This window comes from Nycticebus coucang, chromosome 13, assembly GCF_027406575.1.
Source record: "Nycticebus coucang isolate mNycCou1 chromosome 13, mNycCou1.pri, whole genome shotgun sequence".
Taxonomy (NCBI): domain Eukaryota; kingdom Metazoa; phylum Chordata; class Mammalia; order Primates; family Lorisidae; genus Nycticebus; species Nycticebus coucang.
The window spans coordinates 16,671,440-16,695,877 of NC_069792.1; the positions used below are offsets into that span (position 1 = coordinate 16,671,440).

The 24,438-nt window shown below is 41.7% G+C and overlaps 1 protein-coding gene across 6 annotated transcripts in view; it reads left to right on the forward strand.

The window, feature by feature from the left end:
- Positions 1 to 24,438, forward strand: part of TRIM55 (tripartite motif containing 55) — a 47,131-nt gene that overhangs the window by 14,338 nt on the left and 8,355 nt on the right. Inside the window, exons 5-11 of one of the 6 annotated variants that reach the window (XM_053559513.1) lie at positions 8,142 to 8,375; positions 8,719 to 8,741; positions 8,844 to 8,968; positions 10,219 to 10,448; positions 11,714 to 12,001; positions 13,248 to 13,335; positions 23,429 to 23,472. In XM_053559513.1, the coding sequence (XP_053415488.1) occupies positions 8,142 to 8,375; positions 8,719 to 8,741; positions 8,844 to 8,968; positions 10,219 to 10,448; positions 11,714 to 12,001; positions 13,248 to 13,335; positions 23,429 to 23,448 (1,008 nt within the window). In that variant the 3' untranslated portion in view covers positions 23,449 to 23,472. The remainder of the gene's footprint in view (positions 1 to 8,141; positions 8,376 to 8,718; positions 8,742 to 8,843; positions 8,969 to 10,218; positions 10,449 to 11,713; positions 12,002 to 13,247; positions 13,336 to 23,428; positions 23,473 to 24,438) is intronic. The other 5 variants (XM_053559514.1, XM_053559515.1, XM_053559512.1 and 2 more) reach the window with 5 other exon arrangements.

Sequence of the window (24,438 nt, forward strand, 5' to 3'; positions counted from 1 at the left end):
TTATTCAATCCAATCCCTCGTTGTACAGATTAAAACAAACTACTGTCTTGAGGTTAAATGGTTTCCCTAAGGTTGTATAGCTATATTTTGCTGTTTTTTTTTTTAAGCATTTAATGAGGCAGAGACTTTAGAGTATCTACTTAAATACTTACTTCTTTGGAACAGAGCAAAACAGAAGCTTTTGAGTGATGGCTGGATAGTTCTGCATTCAAGTCATAGTTCATTCATTCACCCAACAGTGCACTGTGTGTCATATTCTGTACACATAATTTTGGGGAAACAGTGATGAATTAAGCATAAAAAAGGTTTTATTCAAGTAGAGGAGTTATACAATAAATAAATTGAAGATCATTTCAGAGACTAATAAGGGTCTGGGAGACAAGTGAGCCCATCAAAACCTAGTCATTAAAAATGGAGGTATGATGGTACTTGGTGTGGCAGGCCGCTATTCTTTTAGTAAATTTATGGTCATTCCCCCCCCCCCCAGCTTCGATTTATAGTTGCATATCATGTTTTTCTTATTGCTACTATGTTTATAAAGGTGGCTAAAAATTGGAGCCTGCCAATTTTAACATTGCTATGAAGGCAACAGTTAAATGATAGCTTTAGAGAAAGGTTTAAAGTCCCTCCTGACTTCTAAGAAGACAACCACATGACAACTTGACTTCTTTCTTTTATCCAGACACTTTGGTATTGGTTAGAGACAAATATTCCACCAATCATCATCTTACTACTGTGATATGGGCAGGAACATCTTCACTTTATAAAATCGTCCCTTTTTGGCATATTGCAGATGTACTGGATTCTCTCTAGAAATGAGATGAATTTTATTTTCACTAAATTATTACAGACAACTTTGATTTGATTATCCTAAGAGACCAATAAAAATAACTGTCATGACAGACCCAGGAGAAAGGTTGTGCTGTAGCCAGAGGCTTTGCGTGAGAATATGCTTGGTGACCAATAGATTGTGCACTTATGATGGAGGTGACTTCACTTGCTAAGCACAGTCATGCAGGTGCCACAAGCACGCACAGAGGACATGGGAACCACAGACATCAAAAGGAAGAAAATGGAGAATATTTAAAAAGATATTTAAATATTCAGAGAAATAGGGGGAGGGAGGAGAGTAGATATACACCCCTGGAATTAGGCTTAAAGATACATACCTTTTTAGTCAAATACATGAAAAAGTATGCTAAAAGCAAGGAGAAACCTTTGAGCTTAGGAAGTTTTTGTGGGAAGAGATCAACGTGGTTGCTATCAGGCTTTTGCAGGAAACAACTGTCCTTTAAAGTGTGCTATCTGCAGACATTTTGACAAGGCAAAAGTTCACACTTTTTCCCATTCCATTTTTTACGTTACTAGAAAGTCACTGCTGAAAGTGTCGCAGGCTCGAATTTACAAAGGCACAGTAGGTACTGAAATTCAGAGTAGCTAGGTGATCTCTGAAACCATTTCTTTCCATAGCACTTACCTGCTCCCCAGTTAGCTTGCAGGATAAACTGATAATCTGAGGCGTTTGCTACTCTCTGACCTTCACAGCTCTGTGATGGTCTTGAATCCAAGAAAGATTGAAGAGCAACTAAATTGATTTCTCATGTGTTGGATTTACCTCAGAGGGTATGAAAAAATAGGAGATTTTCAATTTCATGGAGCATTTCACATTTGAATCCAACATTAGGTTCACCTAAACATCTTAAGTTAATTTTGAAAAGTTAGTAAGTCACAGTTGCATAAATTTCCAAGGAAAAACCATGTGTTTTTTCCATTTCAAAAACAGATTTGTCTAATTCTAAAATGCTACTGTGTTGCATTTTACATAGAATTATATTAAAAGTAAATTAAACAAGAGAAATTTTTCTGTTAAGAATTAGAAAATATAAAAATATTATATTTTGGGGCGGTGCCTATGGCTCAGTGGGTAAGGCGCTGGCCCCATATACCGAGGGTGGCGGGTTCAAACCCAGCCCCAGCCAAACTGCAACCAAAAAATAGCCGGGCGTTGTGGCGGGCGCCTGTAGTCCCAGCTACTCGGGAGGCTGAGGCAAGAGAATTGCTTAAGCCCAGGAGTTGGAGGTTGCTGTGACCTGTGTGAGGCCACGGCACTCTACCGAGGGCCATAAAGTGAGACTCTGTCTCTACAAAAAAAAAAAAAAAAAAAAAATTATATTTTGGGCTCAGCGCCTGTGGCTCAAGCAGCTAAGGCGCCAGCCACATACACCTGAGCTGGCGGGTTCAAATCCAGCCTGAGCCCACCAAACAACGATGGCTGCAACCAAAAAATAGCCAGGCATTGTGACAGGCATCTGTAGTCCCAGCTACTTGGGAGGCTAAGGTAGGAGAACCGCTTGAGCCCAGGAGTTGGAGGTTGCTGTGAGCTATGAAGCCAGGACACTCTAACCAGGGTGACAGCTTGAGGCTCTGTCTCAAAAAAAAAAAAAAAAAGTTATATTTTATATTACCATTTTTATGATAATTTTATGTTTATCATTCTTTCAAACAATGAAAAATCATGGCGGGTTTTTAGATATTACAATCCTGTTAACATAGTATTTAGTGAATTTTGTTGAAGGAACTAATTAATATAATTCTGAAACAATTTGAGGTTTCTTGCCTTTAAAAAGTCTATTTTCAACATAGTAAATTTGTTAAAAGGCATGTATTCAATTTAAAGCACTTCATATAAATTTTTTTCAGGTTACTTATGAGTATGGGCCCGGTGGAGAGAATAGCAATGAGCCAGGAGTTCAAAGTCCTCCATTCTCGGCCAGACACCAATATTAAATGATAGAATGGCCTTGGGAAAGTGACAGCCCTGCTGGATTTCAGTTTCCACATGACTGAAGGATTAATTGGGAGTCTAATATTCCATGCAACTTCAAAATTTCACAACTGAATAATTCAAATTAAGGAATTGGGACCTAAATTTAATAAACACTGACATAGTGCCTACTATATCCGGGTAATATTATAAATGCTTTATGAAGTTTGTAGTGATATAATAATTATAATGACACATAGACCATGCATGGAGTAGCATTTCCTACACAGTAAGTATAAGCAAATAAGAGTGGTTATTAAAATGATAGCAATTTTACTAAAATTTTATATAGTACCAGTCATTAGAAACCAGAATAGAAATAAAATATTACTTAGAACTGAAAAAAATATAAGAATGAAAATAGTTATTTCATTCTACACCACTAAATAAAATATGTATGGCTGAAATAAGTGATTTAATCTTTATTTGACTTAAGAAACTACACCAGGGTACACATAACTTCATATCAATCTCATGACAAATGATTTGGCTGTCATAAACTTGAATGTTCTCACACATATTAAATCATGTAGAAGAAAAATTTTGTGAAGACATTCTACCAGTATAACATCTTAATATAATACTTTTATAAAAGTTTTAAGTGCACGATTCATTTTAGATTGTGATTACCTATAAACTTAGAACGGAAGGAAATGTAGTGAAAGAAAATTTGACTGGAAAGCTACCTAACAGGCTTCAGTTCCTAGGCCTGGTTGCAGTAGTCTAAACCTCAAGCTAAAGGACTGGAAAGGCCATGTCTTGATGTGCGGTGGATTCTTGTCTTATTGTTTTGACATCTACTGCCAGGACTCTAAGCATTTTTGTCCCATCCCCCAACTCATATACTTCTACTTGTCCTTTAATACCAAATTCAGACACCACTTTCAAGTGCCCCCCACCTGCGTGGAAGGGTGGACCAAGGTCCCATCTCCATGCTTCTGAAAATCTCTAATATATTTCTATTATTAACTCTACTGTACTGAATGACTTATTGGCCCATAGCCCTTGTGAACTATGAGCTCCTTGAGAACAGAAACTGTGTTTCATTCATTTTCAGATCCCCAGAGTCTTGCAATACCATATGACACAAATAACATGCTTAAGAAATGTTTGTTAAATGGATGAGTGGATAAGTGAATAACAGCGGCTATTATTTGCTATTAAAATAGTTGTACCATTGGATCTCCTTCATGCATTATAATTTGGTCAGAAGCTGTAGTGAGAATTGACTGTGTTCCAAAGAAAGCAGTGGAGTGAGAGATGTATTTATTTTGCATTTATGGAGTGTGTTGATCAACAGTTTGGTTTAGTTCATTCTTTTGTCCTCCCTTAATCTGAGAATAGTAGAGAAATTTGGGGGAAATTAAATATAATTTTTGAAAATCAATTCAGTAGATATTCAGGGAACATCTACTATCCAAGGTGCTATGAAGTCTGACAAATTAAGTTTGTGACTTACCACTGTGCCCTTATGTTGGCAGCACTGTATGAAAGCTCGGTAAGGTTTCATAACCTTGGTATGTCAGTGTCTCACAGCTGTGTTTGTGTTGATGTGTGATGGTGTCTTGCCGAGCGGCATTCATTATTGCTGTTGCATGATTTTGTATGCCATCACAAGAATGTTGGAGCTTGAACTAGAGCAACAAACAAACATTAAATTTTTTGACAAACTTGGCAGGAGAGGAAGTGAAATAAGGGACGTATTAGTCCAAATTTTGGTGGATAATACCATGAAGAAAATGTCAATGTACAAATGGATTAAATGTTTTTCCTGGGGGAGGGAAAGCGTCACTGATGAAGAGAGATCAAGGTGGCCAATAACAAGTAGAACTGATGAAAACATTGCAAAAATATGTTGAATCGTGTGTCAAAATCATCGGCTGACTGTGAGAAGCATAGCAGGCCAAAGTAAACATCAATAGAGAAATAGTTAGGGAAATCTTTTTTTTTTTTTATTAAATCATATCTGTGTACATTAATACAATTATGGGGTACAATGTGCTGGTTTTATATACAATTTAAAATACTTTCATCAAACTGGTTAACATAGTCTTCACCGCATTTTCTTGGCTATTGTGTTAAGATATTTATGTTCTACCCTTAGATTTAACATGTACCCTTGTAAAATGCACCATAGGTGTGGTCCCACCAATTACCCTCCTTCCACCCAGCCTTCCCCCACTCCTCCCCTACCCCTCCTCTCTCCCTTTCATCTTGGGCTATAGTTGGGTTATAGCTTTCATATGGAAGTGTGGGTGCTTATAAATTAGTTTCATAGTAGGGCTGAGTACATTGGATACTTTTTCTTCCATTCTTGAGATACTTTGCTAGGAAGAATATGTTCCAGCTCCATCCATGTAAACATGAAAGAGGTAAAGTCTCCATCTTTCTTTAAGGCTGCATAATATTCCATGGTGTACATATGCCACAATTTATTGATCCATTCATGGGTCGATGGGCACTTGGGCTTCTTCCATGACTTAACATGGACTTCTTCCATGACTTATGAATTGGGCTGCAATAAACATTCTGGTGCAAATGTCTTTCTTATAAAGTGATTTTTGGTCCTAATAGAGGAATTGAAGGATCGAATGGCAGGTCTATTTTTAGATCTCTAAGTGTTCTCCAAACATCTTTCCAAAAGGAATGTATTAGTTTGCACTCTCACCAGCAGTGTAGAAGTGTTCCCTTTTCTCTGCATCCATGCCAACATCTATGGTTTTGGGATTTTGTGATATGGGCTAATCTTACTGGAGTTAGATGATATCTCAAAGTGGTTTTGATTTGCATTTCTCTGATGATTAAAGATGATAAGCATTTTTTCATGTGTCTATAGGCCATGCGCCTGTATTCTTCAGAGAAGTTTCTCTTCAAGTCCCTTGCCCACTCTGAGATGGAATCACTTGTTCTTTTAGGAAAATCTTTTTTTTTTTGAGACAGAGTCTCAGAGTGCCACAGCATCAGAGCTCACAGCAACCTCAAACTCTTGGGCTTAAGCTATTGATTCTCTTGCCTCAGCCTCCCATGTAACCGGGACTACCGGTGCTCACCACCATACCCAGCTATTTCTTCGTTGTAGTTGTCATTGTTATTTGGCAGGCCTGGGCTGGGTTGGAACCTTCCAGCTCCAGTGTATGTGGCTGGTGCCCAGTCACTGAGCTACATGTGCCGAGCCAGTTAGGAAAATCTTAACTGAAACTTTTTGCCAACAACTCATAGCCCTTTCATCCCATCAGTGCACCAACTCACATGGCACTGTCTGTGAGGGAGTTCTTAGCCAGGAAACAAATAACTGTATTGGAACATCCTCCCTACTCATCTGATCTGGCCCCCAGTGACTTTCTTCTTTACCCTAAAGGAAATATTGAAAGAAAGGTATTTTGATGACATCCAGGATATCAAGGTTAATAGATGACAATTCTGAAGGCCATTTCAAAAAAAGAGTCAAAATTGGGGCAGCACCTGTGGCTCAGTGGGTAGGGCGCCGGCCCCATATACCGAGGCTGGCAGGTTCAAACCTGGCCCCGGCCAAACTGCAACAAAAAAATAGCCAGGCATTGTGGCAGGCGCCTGTAGTCCCAGTTACTCAAGAGGCTGAGGCAAGAAAATCGCCTAAGCCCAGGAGTTGGAGCTGTGGTGAGCTGTGACACCATGGCACTCTACTGAGGGCAATAAAGTGAGACTCTGTCTCTAAAAAAAAAAAAAAAAAAAAAAAAAGTCCAAAATTGCTTTGAAGGGTGACTTAAACACTGGAATTGGTACATATCTCCCCACAGGGACTACTTCGAAGGTGATTGTAGTGATATAACGAGTGATAGCAATGTGACTGTAGTGAGAGCAATGAGTTACGTAGCACTTTTTCTAGGATGAGTTCTCAAACTTTATTGTCAGCCTTTGTATGTCTCCTACAAGGAGATTATAGTGTAGATATTTAAGAAAGTCACATAAATGAAAAAACAGGATACATGATATCCAAGAGATCAATGTTTACAAAAATTGAGAGAACATGTGATTAAGGTCACCGAGATGAAGAGGAATGATGAATTTGCTGGGTTCCTAAAAAGCCCCCACTAGGCAGGAGAGCTAGATTGGGCTATTGGCTCACAGCTTGCTCTCAGCTATAAAGATTCTGCATCCAGAGAAGGCCAAGTCCAAGGAGATTGCCACACACAAAAGCTTATTGGAGCCTGAAAAAACATAAAAGCCAATGGCTCATGAACTGGAAAATTAATTATGAGTTAAACATAGGCTCAGAGTAAAGGGAGCTGAGTGGCCCTGTAGTTGCTTCAGACACCAGCACAAAGGTGCAAGCCAGATTTCCAATACAGCCTTTCTCTCCAAGTACAAGAAAGAAAGTATTGGATAAATAAAGAATCTGGTGGAAACAGGCATATGCCATGAATGGTAACTGTTAAAGGATTTCAGAAGCTTAAAAGGTGACATTCAGTCATAAGGATCAAGGGAAACTTTATGGGAGAAGAGGCAGTCCAGCAATGTCATTGAGATTACTTAGAGTTTGCAACTATGACTTGGGGGAGAATGTTGTATGGGGGAGGGGGGAAGCAGGAGCAAAGCAAGTGGTTCATTTTGCTGGAATACAGGGCTTGCAATGGAGAGTAAGTAGAACGTTAGGAAGGAAAGCTGGAGCCAGATCATGGATGGTCTTGAAGGCCCCTTCTGAAGTTTAAATGTTACTTTTTGTATAATGGGGAGTCATAACAGAAAGAACGTGATTAGGACTGCACTCCAAGAAAATTAATTTGATTGCGGTGTGTGAATTGGCTTGGAGGGGTGGAGGGCAATCCAAGATTCAGAGTCCGAGGCCCTTGGGAAACTATGGAATCTACGTGGAAGGACTGAAAACGAGGACAATGTTGGTGCAGGTGGAGCAGAGAGACTGGAGGCACATTCCAGAAACTACACAGTGTTTTCCTTACACACATACACACACTCTCTCTCTCTCTCCCCAAAGCAAAATACAACCTATACCTATATGACCCAAATACAATATAAAAGAAAATCTGTCCTAATTTTTATGAAATTCTCCATTTATGAAGACAAAAAAAATTGAAAAATCATTGATCCATTTAGCCAATTTTATTGATTTTTGAATCACCTGAATATCAACTTTGTTAAAAAAGTGAGATTTTCAAAGCACCAGCACAGTGGATATCCATAGTCAGAGTAACAGTTTAAGGGAAAAGTAAATGAATATCCTACAAAAAGCAAATGTTCTTCTCTCCCAAAATGTCTGGGTGATTTCTCCAAATAGACTTTCTTCTGATTGCTTTCTAACATTAGCTAACCCAACTAACAGGAATGTTGCAGAAAACAGAAGCAGGAGCTGTGTGAGAAGTTTGATTACCTATATGGCATTCTGGAGGAGAGGAAGAATGAAATGACCCAAGTCATCACACGAACCCAGGAGGAGAAACTGGAACATGTCCGTGCTCTTATCAAGAAGTATTCTGATCATTTGGAGAACGTAACGAAGTTGGTAGAGTCAGGAATCCAATTCATGGATGAACCAGAAATGGCAGTGTTTCTGCAGGTAAGTCTCTTTCTGGCATGAAGGAAACAACCCAAAAGGTAGGTGGAAAATTATTTATCACATCCTCATTATTTTATGTACATTTCATTTTTTAAATCTATTTTGCCAACTAAAACATTAACCTCCTATACACTTGTATCCCCATCTACTTAAACAATTCAATACACATTTATCTATGGCATTGCTTAAATGTAAGAGGGTTCAGGTGTAAACCAGCAGTTATTTGTGCTAGAAAACTTAAAAACTAAGCTATGAGATTCTCAGAGTCAGCACAAGAAATGATTGCCTCACCAACGTCTTTGATGAAAAGAATTTAAGTCAGCCTATTGTTTTGCTTTCACAGAATGCCAAAACCCTGTTACAAAAGTAAGTAATTTTTATTTTATGGAAAAATGCATATTTTCCCTTTTACCCAAGGCTCTTGAATTTTAAATAGTGACCGAAAGTGTCAACTTGTCTTTGTTGCAGAATCTCTGAAGCATCAAAGGCATTTCAGATGGAGAAAATAGAACATGGCTATGAGAACATGAACCACTTCACAGTCAACCTCAATAGAGAAGCAAAAATAATACGTGAAATTGATTTTTACAGAGGTTTGTTATTCTTGACCATTTGGCCAAAGTTGCAGGTGTGTGAGAGCTGTGAAAGAGTTGGGTGGGAGGAAAAGGGGGGATTCAGAATCACCTCCAGAATCAATGTTGACAGCTTTACAAGAATCTTAATCCAATGTGAAGCTCTCTTTCATTATAGGATCATGTAGTGTGTTGACAGCATTTATTTAGTTTTGCATATTATAGTGCCTGTTTGGATGCCATTATCGGGCATTTGACTCTGGGTAGTCAAACACTTAATTGATGATGATGATGATATATCTCAACCTCAGCCTTCCACATACTGTTAGCTACTATGATATAATGTGTTGTCAGGAGCAAGGTTAAGAATGAGATAAAAATAAAACACAGATGACATCTAGGCTAGATATTATAGCACATCCACTTAAGCAAACTTTAGAGGACAGGAATAGCACAAGTCACAGAGTAAGTCACACTCTGGAAATAAAGCCGGGTCTGTGTGACCAGATGTATTCCACGAGCTAGAAAAGCATTCCTACCCTTTGACCCAGAAATCCCAGTTCTGGAAATTTATCCTGATGAAGTAATTGAAAAGAGGAAAATAATCTTGGAGCTAGACAGAACTTGGATCACCTCAACTTATCCTAGCCCACCTAAGTGAACACACCTCTCAGCTGGACCATTAATAATGCACAGAGGCCGTGCCAAATGTCCTCTGATGTTGTTTTAGGGGCAAATCTTTGGGATGGATTTTTTAAAATTATTACTTAATATTATTTAATCGTAATGTTGCCTGAGAGAATGTTAAGATCTGTGGGTTTGGGAAAGAGCCGGGGCATTAATTGTGGCAAAGCTCAGTCTTCACTGTACAAAGGAAGGAAGAAATTAAAATGGGACCAGAATTGTGTGTTTCCTGAGTTACGGAAGGGTTGTACTACTGTTTAATTTGACAGAGATAAATAAGTGACAGTCACAGCCTTCCCAGAGCTTGCAGATGTGGCAGACTGAAAATGGGAACAAGCTTTGTGTGTGTGAGGGGTGGGGTAGATGGTGCTCTGTGGGGGGAAGGACAGTGGGCAGGACAGGGACGGCCTCTTCACACTGGTTCTGTCCACCCTTCCCTAGAAGCACGAAGCCCCAGCACAACACGCGCGGACCATTGTGCAGGGTCTGTGGGGAAGGACTCCCTAGCCTGACCTTCAGCTGGGTGCTCACTGTTTCCATGACCGTTCTGATAGTTCTGCCATTGAAATGTTGCCTTACCTTACCAGAAGAGGAAGAGGAAGAGGAAGGAGGAGGAGGAGAAGAGGAAGAAGAAGTACAAGAGGAAGAGGTAGGAAGTGTTCGACCAGTGGCTCCGGGAGAAGATGGAAGTCTGGGGAGAGCCTTGGAGCCCTCGCAGCTGTCCTCGGAGCTGCAGGCCACCACGGGGGCACTTCCGGTTTCCTCTCCAGAGCCACCTCCAACCCTGCCACCTGCTGCGGATGCCCCAGTGACGCAGGTAACAATCACGAGTCCTTCCTCCAGGACACATGGGTGCATCGCCTTGCTGAACAACCTAAAGAATGTATTTTGTTTTACCTTAAGAAAAAGGTAACTATGTGTTAGACATTTGAGTGTGGCAGACAAAAGATTTCCGAACAGTCACAATGTCAAGGAGGAAGGTCTTCTAGGTGATTCAGTAAGTTTATTGGTGTTATATCTGGTTGACAAGACTTAATTTATTATAGTGCAATTTTCCCATCAGTGGTACTCTCAAATCGGAGGTGATTTTAGTCTGGAAATTTGTGTGTGAGTGTGTGAGTTTAATATGTTAATTCACAGAGAGCCAGCATCAGGAGGATTCTCTGCTCTTTATTACTTAGTGAATACCAATACGGGGTGTAAGATGAGAAATGATATAGGATATAGTATCAGAAACAGAAGTGACTGTTCCTTTAGAACTTTAAATTTTATGTAGACAGCAGAAGAAGTAGAGATACTACCCTGGATTCTGTCCCTTTGCCGTCCCTGAAATACAACAAGCAATGAAGCCTGGTTTTCTATGTATTTGATGAGGTTGTGCGTTGACAGAATAGTTAAAAACATATCTTGGGAAATCAGCTCAATCAGCTTGACCTTATGTGTTAAGATGTCACTGCCCAGTTTTCAAGCCTTCATGCTTACTCTGTGACACTTCAGCAGGCTGGATCTCAACCTATTGTGTCTGTGGGCAATGCAGACTCAGCAAAGAGAAACCCTGGTTTTGTGCCTATTTTCAGAGTGGATTGAAATCATCTATAGAACCAAAAATCCAGAGGGGGTACTCAGAGGTGGAGTTGCATTTCTATGTTCTGTCTCCACAGGAAACCAGGCTAAAATGCTATTTATAGTTCTTTTTGAAATTCTGGGAATACCAATTGCACTGAAATTGAAAGAGAAAGGGTGGGATTTGATCAGTGAGATTAATTTTAGGGGCCCATACAAAATGCACCCAAATTAATGCTGGTCAATACTCTCCTCCCAAGTTTTCTATTTCATAAGCAACTTTCACTTGAAGCTGCCACCTAGCGAGAGACATATCGAGGGGCCAGACCAAGGGCCACTGGTGTCATTTCTATCCTCCGCACTTCCCAAGGGTGGGATAAAGCAAAACAGACACTAAGGCCCTGCACACAGAGAGCTCAGGGTTCAATGCGGAAGGGAACTAAAATCGACTGCTTTTCTTCTTTTCTTCTTCTTCTTTTTTTTTTTTTTTTACTTTTGAACTTATCTGTCCTAATGAAGGGGGAGGTTGTGCCCACTGGCTCTCAGCAGACCACAGAGTCTGAAACTCCAGTCCTTGCAGCAGTGGAAACCGCGGATCCTTTGTTTTACCCTAGTTGGTATAAAGGCCAAACCCGGAAAGCCACCACCAACCCACCTTGCACCCCAGGGAGCGAAGTTCTGGGGCAAATAGGGCCTCCGGGGTCTGAGGATTCCAATGTGCAGAACGCAGACGTGGCGGGAGCTGCGTCCCTGGAGAGGGCAGCAGTGAGTGGTAAGGAAACTAGTGCACCTGCAGCTACTTCTCAGGTTAGTGTCGCCCAACTTGTGTCTGAATGCTCTCCCGTCGCCCCTAGGTCCTGCTGGAATAGGCCATAGCAAGAAAAAAGGGCTTTCCCAAGGACAGAGAGAAAAATACATGGGAAACACAGCCCCCCATGTTGGCTTATTTTTAAAGTGTTATATAAAAGAAAACACAAAACAGAACCAATCTGACTTCACTCTGCCCATGTGTGGCGACCTCACACCTGGCTGCCCAGGGAGGGGTGCAAGCGAGCCCGGCCCTCCGGCATGCCGCCTTGTCTGCAGTGACTGGTGTGTCCCTGGCCCTCCTTTGTGACAGCCACTTGCCCTTGCTCAACCTTCCTGTGTTCTCCTTGGGCTTTCAAAGACTAATCACCTGCTTTTGTGTCATTCCCAGCATCCCCCAAGGAGCACATTTGAATTGAGTTTTAAGTCTGCTCTGGAAAATAACCTCTAGCTCGTGGGTTAGGGGAGTGTGCTGGCTACGGCTGGACACAGTCTTGCTCGAGTCAACCCATGCTCCCCAAGCATTTAGTCCCCGGAGCAGAAAGGCACAGGTTGTCCTCCACAGAGATTTTAAAGGGACTCTTGATAGCTCTTTTTTCTTTATATAACGAGAGTTTGAAGTCCACGTCTTCTCCCTAACACCTGGGTAGATGTTTGCATGTCTTGAACAGTCCGTGGAAATCTTTTACAATTTCTTCACAAGGAAGAATGTTCACGGTTACGCTCATGAGCATTCTCAGATGATGTGTGGGGTGTCCGGGTGTGAGTGTCGCCCGGAGGCAAGGCTGTCAGGAAAACACTCTGGAGTCTTGTGTTCCTGGGTTGTCAGGTGATTATAAACAAAAACATTTTTTCAAAAATCAGAAAAGGACTTCTTACCTTGATTCTGTCTGTTCAAGTGGACCTGAAATTTCCACTTGAAATGATATTTGGAAAATTAAAAGTAAGCTGCTTTGGGGTCAGATATTTGCCTTCACAGCTGAAAAGTGACAAAAATAAATGTTTGGTGTAAGGGAACTTTTTTGAGGTGGTTTTTAGTTAAAAAGAAAATGAACTGTCATTATATCTAGAAAGTTTGTAAAATTCTGGCATATTTAGTGGAGGAGCTGTTTTCTGAAAATAGTAGTGCGGTACCCACAAGGAGCAGATAGTAGGCTCCACACCAAAATGAAAAGTCCACCTAAATGATGCTGGAAAAAATTATTTGTGACAATGTCAGTGAAGCTGTCTTCTTGTTTTCTCACAGGAGTTAGCAATCTGCCTAGCACTTTTGGCTTTTCTTGTACTTCACTACATCTGGAGTCAGATTCAGTGCTTGATTTTTACTTTAATGGGTAGGAAATATTTTCTTTTCCCTTGACTAACATCTCATGTAGTTTCTTCCATAATGTTCCTCTTCCTAGGCCCAAAGATGAATTTCTGCCCAAGCCTTGAGGCTCAGTCATGGAAAAAGAATGGTGTTGGCAGACAAAACCGGTGGCCTCAAGGAACTGAGGAGAATTGCTCCATTCCCTATTCCTGCATGGAGGGGAGCCCTGACTCAGAACCGTGACCTGGGGGGCAATTATTCAGTGATCCAGTAGGAATGAACCTTCCTGAATGGTCATGAGGGGAGGCCATGACCTCAAAAGGTGTCTGTACGCTGTGCGCTCACTGCTCTTCAAGTGGAGAGAGCGACAGCAAAGGACTCGGTCAGCAAAGGGCGAGTTTCCATAGATTAAGTAGCAGCACTTCATCAGGTGACGTCAGATGCCCAGGAGGTGGCCTGATGACTCCTGTCAGAAATGCTGTCCTAGGCTGTTCCTTCATGGGTGAGGAGCGGTGTTCTCTTTGAACCCTCAGACTCTACAGAGTTTCTCCTGGGAGGGGAAGTCCCTGAGAGAAAAGTGCCCTGGGTGCAGCAACATTTGGAAGATTGTAGCCAGGGGAGCCCTAGATGAATGGAGCCAGAAGATCAGAGTGCACTTACCAGCCATGATGAATTAGAGCCAAAGGAAAGCCACAGAGTCATACAAAGTCCCTGCTATTGGTTTTGAGTGACCTTTATCATTGCTTGGTTACTGATAGGAGGTTTGCTTGGGGACTAATATCTTATTCTTTTAATAGCCTTTAGAAAGTTATCGGTTTAATTAATAAAGTTCCAAACCCCATGTACTTTTGAGTACATGACCCTGCTGGGCCTGGACCAGCGGCAGTTTGGGGTCCATGATGCTAAAGGGCCTTAGCTATTTCTGGCTCACAGGCATTTTCCTGGGTCACCTCTGACTCTTCCCACAGCTCCCATCCCAGGTTCTTCTCCTGCTCCATCAGCTGTCAGCTTAGCAGTGATGGTGGGGTATTCATGGATCCTCGCTGGGTCTGTGGCTGCGAGCAGGACCTGCCCCAATGTCTAATAACCAGCTGTGCATCCTCGGCTGCTCTGGGTGTCCTTACAGCCTGCTCTTCTGCTCAACTCCTCTTCCTAACATTATTTACAGTAAAGAGCAGTGACAGAAAGTACCAGGCAAGCACCAGATGGGGCAGGTGGGGAGAGAGAAAACTCCATGCTTTGTTGGAACCAGGACCTAAGTGTGGATCTGAATAATTGTCTGAAGGGTTCCTTTTACATTCTGAGAACTTGAGCTTGGGGCTTTGTCACCATCTGTGTATATCCTCATAATGCTTCTCTAAGGCTGCGGGGTAGGGCCACGCTTCACAGCTGCCGTCCACTGAGTTCATGTCATGTACGTTGACGTTCACTGCCCATCTGGTGAGACAAGAGTGGGCAAATGGGGCAGGGCGTTGGGGAGCAGGGAATTGACATCCAAGATTGCCAAGAACCTTGCTTGAGTGGTCTTCAGTGTTTGTGAAAGGACCTTTCATGTAGAGGACACCTGTTCATGATGGAGTACCACTCTTTCCTCCCTGAAATGGGATATGCACAGGTCGTTAGCAACCTCAAATTGCTGGCCTCCGTGAACTTTTTGCCGGCCTGATTCACCTTCACCACTCCAGAGCCCAATTTACCAGATTCATATTTGTCCAGTGAAAGGTTAGTTTGCTGTAATTTCACATTTCATCATTAGGTCTCATCTTGAACATTTAGGACGTGCTCCAAGAGTTCTTTTTTTAATTTAATTTAATTTTTTTTGTAGAAACAGAGTCTCACTTTATAGCCCTCGGTAGAGTGCCGTGGCCTCACACAGCTCACAGCAACCTCCAACTCCTGGGCTTCAGCGATTCTCTTGCCTCAGCCTCCCGAGTAGCTGGGACTACAGGCGCCCGCCACAACACCTGGCTATTTTTTGGTTGCAGTTTGGCCGGGGCCGGGTCTGAACCCACCACCCTCGGTATATGGGGTCGGCGCCCTACCAAATGAGCCACAGGCGCTGCCCTTAATTTTATTTATTTTTTATTTTTTTAATTGGCAAAAAAATAATTGCACATATTTATGGGGTCCACGGTGCTGTTTTAATACATATTATGTATAGCAATCAGAGATGAATCATTAGTATATCCGTTATCTCAAACATTGACCATTTCTCTGTGTGGGAAAGAGATCTTGACTCACTGGTGGTCTTAATAGAGAGTGAGGGTGCCGTGGAAACTCAGCGGCATCTTAGGCTTACTTGATCTGTAAATTCACTTCAGTCCCCATCAGCTAACTGCAAAGCTTGTAAGAAGGCAGAGGCTCAATTTCCAGGTGCTTTCCTCAGATCCACGAGCACAGTGAAACCCGCCCTTAATATTGCTGCCTGTGATTTCTGATGCTGGACAACCTCTACTGTCATCATGTACCTTTTCTTTCCACACAAGAACATTCAAACAAATAAACAAATAAAACTAGTCACGGCAAAAACCAGACGTCATTCCTCTCCTCCCCACAACTGGTGATGGCAGGACTTCTGTTAGATCAGAGGAGCATTGCTGCCTTCCCCCTCCAATTCTCTGAGACAACATTTTTCAGCAAGGCTGAAGTTCAGGCGCAGGAGGAATTTGAATCTCATACAGGCCCCAGTTTCCACCCACCCTTCTGCAGCTTATACTTTGAGCCTTGCCACACCCTGTTCCTCCCTCTCCTGAAACTGTGCAACCCCCCATAGCTGAGTGGTCTTTGCTGTAGAATTTCCATCTGCATTTCCAGTCTTCGGGGCTATGCCTGCTGTATGCTCAGTCAATACAAGGAGAGTTTGGCAGAAATAACATTTGATCTACTTCATCTGTCAATTTAAAAATTTATTTTGAAAAAATTATACCAGGCGGCGCCTGTGGCTCAGTTGGTAAGGCGCCAGCCCCATATACGGAGGGTGGCGGGTTCAAACCCAGTCCCGGCTGGACTGCAACCAAAAAATAGCTGGGCGTTGTGGTGGGCGCCTGTAGTCCCAGCTACTCGGGAGGCTGAGGCAGGAGAATCGCTTAAGCCCAGGAATTGGAGGTTGCTGTGAACTGTGTGATGCCACGGCACTCTACCGAGGGCCATAAAGTGAGACTCTGTCTCTACAAAAAAAAAAAAAAAGAAAGAAAAGAAAAAATTATACCATGCACTAGTCAACCTTAGAAAACAAAGCAATAGTCAGGTGGGCAGGGGAGATTGGCTCCCCTGGGAAAGCGGTCTCCGGGGCGTTGTCTCTCCAGCCTTGTGCAGGCATTTCTGGTCCCATGTGCCTCCATCGGCTGCCGCTCCCCTTCCCACAGCGCTACATCTACCTGCAGATGACACCTGAGTGTTAACACAGCAGCATCTCAGGCTTACATGTCCATTATCCCAAACAGGGCTAGAACCAAGGTCCTCACCGCTCCTCATGAATAGTTGGACATTTTATTGGGAGTGTATGTGGCAATTTAATTTTTACAGAGATGAGAGCAGCAGCAAGAAAACTCTCTCCTGGTTTCCCCTCCTCCATTCCCAATGTGGCTTAGTGGCCTCATGTGGAAGAATTTCCCAAACCACTTCAAGGGACCTGTGCAAGGAACAGGGGCTTCCAGAGAAATATCTCCCGATTTTGGTGGATTAACTCGGCAGCTGCTCTGGGTGATACTTGAGCTGGACACACCAGCTGCCTCAAGGTCAGAGGTCCCCCCCACCCCTCAACACGTCATACACATGTATGCACCCACTGGCGATGGGGACTTTGGCATTGAGACCTCCTAAATTTCTGCCTCTACAAAGAACCACAGCTCGTGTATTTCACCAGAGCATGAAGTTGTGATGGTAAGAGACCCTTAAAGCTTTACTATATCATAGTTATTTGTTGTTTCAAGAATAGAACATCTACTTTTCACATCTCATTCTTCAAGCCTGAAAATAGACAAATTGGGTAGAAATTCTGCTAGGGCTCAAGGCAGTGGAGAGATCAGTAAATTTAGGAGAAAGGACTTTGGCTGTAGTCCTGGAGCTGTTCCTATGTCTGACTGAGGAAGTTTAATTTCTTTGAGCCTCAGTTTTCTCCCTGGGAAAATAAAGGGACTACTCAATGAATAGATTCATGGATTTACTCAGCATTGGGCAGTGAAGAACCGAGTCCCAAGAAAGAACTGTATAATTTGTTTCAGGATGTTTTCATTGGGAGGGTTGTAGACTTAGGCCTGGCATAAGTCATTATAAGTGACAATAATTACAATAGATTCTCAGTGAAATAGAGAGTCCATTGCATTTCTCAAAATGCATTTCTTGTCTTGAAGCTCTTACATAAGCCTCCATTTCCTGAACTGTTTTCCCACTTTCTCTCTTGGTGCTCATTTAGCTGAAGGTTTACACAGCTGTTTTTACGCCTTTAGATTCCATGCACTCTGTAAAGTCCATGATGGTCCGTAAAATTCACGAAAACTCCACCAGAAGGTATTTATAGACCTTGTTACCCAGAGCTAAAATAGGATACAGACGTTGGAGGCAATCACAGAATAGCAGATGGGTGAAGAAATGATGTTATGTGATTTTTAACACATTAACTGCCATGTGAATTGTATTTAACTTATGTGAGTTTTGAGCTCAGACCTTGTGAGGCATATATAACTCACACATCTCCTGACCTATCTCAACCTAATAAAATACCATTGCTCCAAAGAAAAACTTTTTTTCTAGTGTGGCAGTCAATGTGCTAAAATCTGCTTTATTGGGCGGTGCCTGTGGCTTAAAGGAGTAGGGTGCCAGCCCCTATACCGGAGCTGGCAGGTTCAAACCCAGCCCCAGCCAAAAACTGTGGGAAAAAAAAAAATCTGCTTTACTGAGGTACATATACACTAAAATTTACCTGTCTTACGTGTACAGTTCAGTGAGTTTTGACAAATACATAGCATTGTACACATACCACAATTGTGATCTAGAAAATTTCTATCACCCTCGTTTGCCTTTGTAGTTAATCCCTTCCCTGAATCCTGGACTCCACCGACCACTGATATGATTGCTTGTTATTACAGTCTCAAAGCATATAAATGAAAATATGTAGACCTTGGTGACTTTTTCTTCCCTTAACATAGTGCTTTTGAGATTCACTCATTTTGTTGCATGTATAAGTATCTCCATTCCTTTTACTGTGTGGGTACACCACAATTTACTTATCTCTGCACCACTTGATGGATGTTTATGGTAGCAGCTTTGACTGTGTGAAATAAAGCTGCCATGAATACTCACGTGAAGTCTGTGGGAATATATGTTTTCATTTCTCTTGAGTATGTAGGAGTGGAAGTGCTACATTGTATGGTAAGTTTACTCTTAACTTTATAAGAAACTGTCAAACTGTTTTCCATAGTGGCTATTCAGTTTTGTGGTCTACCAGTCAGCAGAAGAGGGTTCTAGCTCCTCAGCATCCCAGCCAGGGCATGGTAATGTCAGTCTTGTACATTTCAGTCATTCTGGAGGGATGGTTATATGTGATATTTCCTCATGGCTTTAATTTGCATTTTCTGGGGACTAACATTTAGCATCTTATGTTTATGGGCTCTTTTTATATTTTCTTTTGCAAAGTTTGTAACTGTTCACATCTTTTGCCCACTTTTTATTGGGTTGTCCGTCTTCTTAGAAGTTATATGTTCTGAATAAAACTTCCTTGTCAGATGGATTCTTTTGCAAATATTTTCTCCTCATCTGTGGCTTTCCTTTTCATTTTCTTAGTGTATTTTGAAGAGCAATCATTTTTAGTTTTGATGAAATCTCATTTATCATTTTTGCCTTTATGATTTGTTCTTTGGTGTCTTATTTAAGAAATCCTTGCTTAGCTCAAAATCGCAGAGATTTTCTGTCATGTTTTCTGTGAGAGTTTTTACAGTGTTACCTTTGAAATTAGGTCTAAGATAATTTTGTTAATTTTTGTATATGTGAGTTTGGGTTTTTGCTTTTTTGTTTTTTTATAAAATATCCATTGATTCCAGCACCATTTGTTGAAAAGACCATCCTTTCCCTCAGTGAATTACCTTGATAACTTTGTAGAAATTCAATTGATCACACAAGTATGGGTCTATTTCTAGCTTCCATATTTTGTACCATTGATTTATATGTTTGTCCTCCGGCCAATAACACACTGTTTTTATTATTCTAGCTTTATAGAAGTCTCCAAATAAGATAATATAAGTCTACAAATGTGATCTAGTTTAAAGATTATTTTGACTGTTTATTATTTTTACTGATTTTCTCCAAGAACCAGCTTTTGGATTTTTTGGTTTGCTTGATTTTTTTTTTCTTTTTTTGGTCAGTTTTTCTACTTTATTCATTTCTTCTCTTTATTATTTTCTTTTTTCTGTTCCTTTGTCTCTAGTAGCATCTATTTTTGTCTTAGATTTATCTTTTGTCTTAGCTTTTATGTGATATAAGTATAACCACACTAGCATTCTTCTCCCCACCATTCCCCCCCCCCAGGAACAGGGTCTCACTATGTCACCCTCTGTGGTGTGCTGTGGCATCATAACTCACAGCAAACTCAAACTCCTGGGCTCAAGCAATCCTCTTGCCTCAGCCTCAACAGTAGCTGGGACTACAGACTGGCTATTTTTAGAGGTGGGGTCTCGCTCTTGCTCAGACTGGTCTCGAACTCGTGATATTATTTTCTTCCTTGTGCTTACTTGGGGCTTAATTTTCTTTTCTCTTTCTAGTGTCTCAAGGTGAAATCTTGGATTGTTGATTTGAGATCTTTCTTGCTTGCTAATAGATTTAACACCATAAATTTTATTCCAGACATTGCTTCAGCTGTATCCTACAAGTTTTATTATGTTTAATAGTCTTATTTAATTAAAAATACAGGGTGGACAAAAAGTTCATGTGCAATTTAAAATAGTTTAACATTCTAAATTGCACATGAACTTCGTGTCCACCCTGTATTTTCTAATTTATTTTTGTGGTTTTTTCTTTGATCCCTGAGTTATTTAGACGAGTGGCCTTTAATTTTCCAATATTTGGAGATTTTCCAGATATCTTTCTCTTTAACTGCCAGTTTAATTCTATTGGAGAGAGAGAGTATATTTTGTATGTTTCCAGTCCTTTAAGCTTATTAAGATTTGTTTTACGGTCAAGAGCATGATCCACCCTGGCGACTATTACATGTGCGCTTGAAAACATGACTCTATTGTTGAGTGACATGCTCTATAAATATCAGTAAGTCAATTGATTGGCAGTGTTGTTCAAGTACACTATCTCTCTGCCGATTTTCTATTTACTTGTTTTATCAATTGATAAAGACTGTGTTTTCAGTTTTAAGCTCTTCGACTGTGACTGTGGATTTGTCTATTTCTCCTCAGAGTTCTATCAGTTTTTGCCTCGTGTATTTTGACCCTCTGTTTAGGTACATTCACATTTAGCATCGTTTATTTTCTTGAAGACTTGACCCCACGACAGGTGTTTTTAGAGACGCAACTTCTTATCTACCCCTCCTCTTTTTGTGTCTGCATGCTCCTGTGGATATAGGAGGGTCCTCATTTGCATATGCTATTTTTCAAGGTACTTTTCTAAAAAGACAGGGGCTCGGGGGTGGCTGGAGGAGAACTGTGCCCACAGTTCTTCAGGTGTTTTTCCAAATGGCAGGCCATGAGGAAGACTTCACAGCCTGGCCCCTTCAAGCCTCTTCCTCTCTCAGTAATATATCACCAAAAATCAGGGGACAGGACAGCTGAGGTGCCTGATACTTTTAAGTGGCTGAGCTGAACTTTACAATCTGGCAGTTAGTTGTCACCATTCTGTGGGTCCTCTATTTAGTTTTGATATCAACTACTTTGTGAGCTAATGTCTACCTACATTTTCACCACATACCTATCCCTGGTCATCCCTTGTCCTATCTAAATCAGTTTTCACAGAACTGCAGAGGCTGCCTGTCTTGGGACAGTGGCTTCCAGCAATAGGCTTGTCTTCTTGGCTGAGATGGTCCAATGGTTCCCGGCCCAACTGTCAGCAAGAAGGTGTGGAGGATCCCTTCCCTGTCCAGACATTTCTTTCTGACATGTCATTAGCTCTAAGACAGAGCATCAGGGACAATGTGGTCACTCATACCTTGGGGTTCTCCCTTCTAAAACAGCAGAAGGGATGTGTGGAGGTCAAGGTTAGTGGCTGACGATAGACAGCTGCAGTGAGCCAAGTGTCACCAAGGATACTCAGGCCATCTTAGTCCCCAACCCAGACTCTGCAGGTGTAGGTCCTGTGAGATTATAAAGGTGCCTCCAGAGGAAAATAAAACACATTCAAGAAAGAGTGGGAGAAGGAAAGGAAAAGAGAAGAAACATGGAAGGAGGAAGGGAGGAAGAAGGAGGGACGGAGAGACCTGTGGTTTCTCACAAAGAATCTTTTACCTCTTGAAGACTAGGGTTTTCCTAGGCTCTCAGAAACCCACACGTGTGTCCCGAGATCTTGGGTGAAGTTTCTCATCATCCAAAATTCAGTCACCTTGAAAATATTATTTTCCTAAGCCAGGATGAACAAGGGCCAGAGCAGAGCTCTGCACTTTCACCAGGTGTAATAGGCAAAAAGAGAAAATCATTTGTATGCAAATGACCTTTACTTCCATACCTTTACAAACTGTACCTTCTGATTTCAAGCACAAACATCCACTCTAGCTGTTCGAGAGATGGAGAGGGAAGAGATGCAGGAGGCTAGAGGGCTGGGAAGCTACTTCCCTGAGCAAGATTAATCACGAGATATTACAGAGTGTAAAAAACAAAATAAAACAAGAGACCAGGAACATGATTTCCCATGAGTGTGACTACAAGTCCCAGGGTCTTTGAAATGATCCATTTAATTTTCCAAAGCAAACTGAAGTGAATGAAAATTTAACTGTGTTCTCTAAATTTAATTGAGGGTTTCAGGGTGTCAAATTATTTTCAAACAGAAATCTCTCCTGAGAGTGATTGCTTCCTGTTTCACGAATTAGGAGATCCACGCTCACAAATCACTGATATGCCAGCCGTGCCCTGACTGTGCTGGAATTTCAACTTGATAAAAATAGAAAACTGATCAGTGCTCAGGACTGGCCTACATTTACTACAAAACACTGTCTAGGACTTACTAATCCTGGAAATTGTAAGAAGTTATGAGAGTGAAATGCATTCCCAGGAAAAAACATTTTTGCCCAGGAAAAAACTGTGGAAAAGAGGAACGTTTTTTTTCTTAACAAGTAAGGTTTAATGAGACCACTACATTAACATTAGTAATGCTTTCTCATTTGTATCCTACAACTGCAATTTTAATTTCTAGGCTTCTTTTTTTTCCCCTTTCCTGGGAAAGTGACCCAGTAATTAGTTGGATGTTTTACTAGAAGGACCAAATTTGGATGTTTTACTAGAAGGACCAAAAAAAATTGATAGAAAATCAATACTAAAACTACCAACTACATTTCTCAGGATCAAATAATATCCTGAGTAAATGTCCCTTTAATAGGAAGCTAAGCTAAACGGATGTATCCATCAGGAAGAAGGAAACACAATGTAAATTGTGAGCATATGTGTATAATGGATTCATTTCTCCTGGCAACCTGTGTCTATAGCTGCCTGATTCTGTGAACTCGGGTGTGGGGAGAGCTCTCTGGGGGAATTATGATGACATAGCTATTTGAGCTTTGCTTTCTGTGTTTTTAAATTGCTTGTTATTCTAATTTGACCTAAGACCCTTATTAGTGTTGTACACCCTGTGATTTTTTTCTATCTTTATTTGTGTATCTCCGTGATTTCCATGACACACCTTTCCCCCCAGCATAGCCCGTGGAGTTGAAGATTAATCCACCATTGTGTGAGTGCATCTGAAGGAGCCAGGGCCCCACAAGGGTCTTTCCTTCATGTACATTTCTGTAGCATTTCCAGAGTCTTTCATAGAAATCTTCTCATTTAAACCTCACAACTGCGCTCTACCACAGGAATGGTCAGATGTCCCTATTTTAGAGTGGGGGCAAATGAGAGTCCTACAGGGTGCCTGGCTTGCTCAGGGTCACAGAGTAGCTGGGAACGTGCAGCTCTCTGATCTTTTGTCCTCCTCCATAGAGTGCCGTGCCACAGAATAGAAGCCATGCCAGCATCTAAGAAAAGTGAGTGAAGCCCCGCTTCGCCTGGATAAGGAGGACTGAGGAGAAAACCGGTGTGGCCAGACATCCTCTCCTTCTCCTCACCTCTTGTGACAGCTGGGCACAGCTAACACAGTGCATGGAAGTGATACCTGGGCGCTTGCAGGGAAGAGGCTGTCCATGGCAGACGAGAGGGACCCAACCCTTTAATTGCATTCCCTGCTGCAGACCAACCTGCCACTCCATCTGCCTTCCTGGGGGGCTGGCCTGTCCCCTGAGTCTCCCACACTTTGGATTTGTGGTCACTGTTAACTCTCAGCCAGCACTTGACCTTACTTTGAGCGAGATCCTCAAACTTCCCACATCTGAATTTTCTCATATATAAATTGGGTGAAATAATATCATCGCAGGCCAATGATACTTGAGGATAACCTTTTTGTTTTTTGTTTTTTGAGACAGAGTCTCACGTTGTCGCCCTTGGTAGAGTGCTGTGGCATCACAGCTCACAGCAACCTCAAACTCTTGGGCTTAAGCAATTCTTTTGCCTCAGCCTCTCTAGTAGCTGGGACTAACAGGCGCCTGCCACAACACCCGGCTATTTTTTTGTTGCAGTTGTCGTTGTTTAGCTGGTCTGGGCCGGGTTCAAACCTGCCAGCCTCGGTGTATGTGGCTGGTGCTCTACCCACTAGCACAGGAACATGCCATTGAGGACAACCTTGTTTGGGCCCTTTGCCTAACACGGGGTAAAGAAGCCCCCATCTGTGAAGAATTAATGATCTAATTCTTTGCAATTCAGTTTTTTTTGTTTTTTTTTTTCTAGAAAGAGCGAGAACACAATTGTCAGAACTACAGCTGATTAGAAGACTGGCTTTAAGTTTTTGCCAGTCTGTGTCATCATCATTTGTCACCTGCTCCCCACTACTCTAACGCCCTCAATTCCTAGATAGCATGTTTGAAACATACCAAACAGAACACACCATTCCTTCTTCC